General features: G+C 47.6%; 1 protein-coding gene across 1 annotated transcript in view; it reads left to right on the top strand.

Moving 5' to 3' along the window:
- LOC113215852 (cholesterol 7-desaturase nvd-like) overlaps positions 1–996 on the top strand; it is a 21,321-nt gene extending 20,325 nt beyond the window's left edge. The window contains exon 8 of the mRNA XM_052273009.1: positions 424–996. Within this exon, the coding sequence (XP_052128969.1) occupies positions 424–579 (156 nt within the window). The 3' untranslated portion in view covers positions 580–996. The remainder of the gene's footprint in view (positions 1–423) is intronic.
- Positions 997–2,639: the final 1,643 nt, after the last annotated feature.

The raw sequence follows: 2,639 nt of genomic DNA, 5'->3' as shown, positions 1-2,639 counted from the left end.
TTTTGAGCTAGAAAGCTTATCTTTGAATTCGGTCCGTCTTTTAATGATACAAAATAACCATAGAATTCCTAGAATTCTTTCTCGAGTTATTGTGCTTACAGACAGACAAACAAACAAACAGAATGAAACTTTTTCGGCCAGTGGAGTAATGGCCTTTGCTAATCGCTCAGCCAACTATTCTGAAACCATGAATGGCGTTTTCTGGGTGGAAAAGAAAGAAGGCATGTCTACTTTCTTCGATTGAGAAATACGATGTCAATTTTTTAAAATGACAAGCCATGCCACACATTGATAGTTAACGAAGAGGACTCAGTGACACTTGAGGGCAGATGCAGAATCTATCATTAAAATGTCAATATTTCTCTAGAATCACCAATATACTGACAAATTGGTAAATTTTCTCTGTGTTTATGTTTTTCTCAGTTTGCGCGAGACATCGCTGTTTGGAACCATAAGCAGTACATGGACAAGCCGGTGCTAGTCAAGGAAGATCGCTATATTGTTCGCTTTAGGCGGTGGTATTCCCAGTTCTTCAGCGATAATAGCCCGAGGTTTCAGCAAGATACGCTTGATTGGTAGTACGCTTAAATCCTATGCGTTAATGGCAGTAGAATGGCGGAAGAACACTACTGGAAAACAACCACACTCTTTCGCAGAACAATTTTTAAAGCAAATCAATAAGCACTTGTGATACAAAGCTCGGCTCGGCCTGCTCGGCGCGGCCGTGCGGCAGCGCAATATATAAGCCTATTCGTTCTCTTTAATATTTCCTAGCCGAGAGTAAAAGCTGCTGATACCTTCCACTGTTCATGTATATTTGTTTAGTGTTTGTATGGTTCTAGGATAATTGTATACTTGAGTGACTCTTCGCTCTTCGGCCCCGAGTCACTCAAGTATACCATTTGAAACGGATTTTTGAGTAGAATCAGGAACACTCTTTAATTGGCGCTCGAGTCTGGTTTTCCTCAAAATTAAATAAAAATTCGTCGCCGCTCACCTTCAGATGCACTTTGAAGACGACAGAATAACTTACGTTTACGGCTAATCCTGACATTGATCGTTACGACTGGGTTTTTTTAAACATTGCCCCTGCGTCATAAACGACGACCGACTCGTAACAGCAGCCTTCCCTCCTCTAACGTTGCTTACATTGCAGTTTTCACACTTCTTTCGAAATGCCTTCTGCTTGCCGTGGTGCTTATGACGAAGACGCACCTGACGCGCAGTGCCGCTCAGCGCTGTGGCAGTCGCACGAACTACGATGGCGTCGAAGGTCTACGGGCGAGGCTGGACGGGGTGCAGGAGAATAAGATCGATACATTACCACTCGTCTTCGAATGATTTTCCTTTTTACGCGTCAACTCCTACTTGTTTTGGAATAGATCTTGGCCTTTTATTTCACTTAAAAACCAAACTGCCCAGCAATATCAGCTCTGCCCGGCTTTGCCAACCACGCAGTCTGACTATGCCTGCGTAGTCTCGCGTAACACCACCCGAATGATTTGCCCTTCTAAATAACTACAAGGTAGATGAACGCCAGACTGACACCTGAGTCGGGTACAATGAGGTCTCGCTACAGTTCCGCCCGGCATAGTTCCGCCGGTGCTCCCTCCCTACCAGGCCTGGTTCCCCCACTCCGAGCGAGCAGCGGCCCCCTCTCCTCCTCCCCACTACCTTCCCCCAAGCCGCTAGCAGCGTGAGAGAGCGCGCAGTTGAGGAGTGGGGGAAGCCGCTCGCCATAGTTCCACCTCTTGCGACCCCACTCACCCACTCCAATTCTGATCCCGAGGCGGAACTATAGCAAGCGCCTACTGAAGTGGGAAAATGTACACAAAGGTACGGGCCTACGGCCCGTCAATGGCCCATCACCTCGACTAAGCACGCAGGGTTTTACATTTTTTTCGCTTATATCGTCAAAAAAGTACCCTCTGGCGCCCCAACGGTTTGAGCTACGGCAAATCGGACAAAATTTTCGACCGTAGATCTCAACTTGGACTAGCTATATGTACGCCAGACCACGTCTCGCGTAACAGGCTTCGCGATATCTCACGAAACACTGTTACGCTGCGACGCGCCTGGCGCACATGTAGCTAGGCCCGCGGCGCTGACACCTGAGTCGGGCAAAGGGCAGAATCGTAAATAGGCCTTCGGCCCCAAAAGTCACTAATTTTGTTCGGCGAGGTTTCAGTTTGATTAGTTACTCCACCGGACACCACACTGTAAAAAATCATCTAATACTACGGGACTGGCAACGGACATTCCGTTATAGCATATTTCAACAAGCAGGCCCGCCCTTCCGCCAAACGGAGTTGCCAGCTCCACTTCGCTTCGCCGGCAACTCCGTTCGGCAGGGGCTTGGCCTGCTTGGCCTGCCAGCGGCGATGGTCGGGCCTTCGGCCCGACCATTTCAGTCTCGCGATTTACTGAAGTGCATAATCAAATATATAATGTGACCGGTAAATTACTTTGCATATTTAAGTAAACTAAAGCGTTATTCGGCGGAGGGCCTGCGGCCCTAGAAATTTTCCCCCTGGACATGACAAGAGACTGTAACGGGGCAACACCGTGACTACACCCCACCCTTCTGCTTTGCTTAAAAATTAAAAAAAAAAAATGAACCCGCGCAGTTTTTAGATTGT

The sequence above is a fragment of the Frankliniella occidentalis genome, unplaced genomic scaffold (genome assembly GCF_000697945.3).
Source record: "Frankliniella occidentalis isolate FOCC.00 unplaced genomic scaffold, Focc_3.1 Scaffold238, whole genome shotgun sequence".
Lineage (NCBI taxonomy): Eukaryota > Metazoa > Arthropoda > Insecta > Thysanoptera > Thripidae > Frankliniella > Frankliniella occidentalis.
Note: the sequence above shows the minus strand (reverse complement) of the source record. Positions and strands in the feature narration are given on the sequence as shown.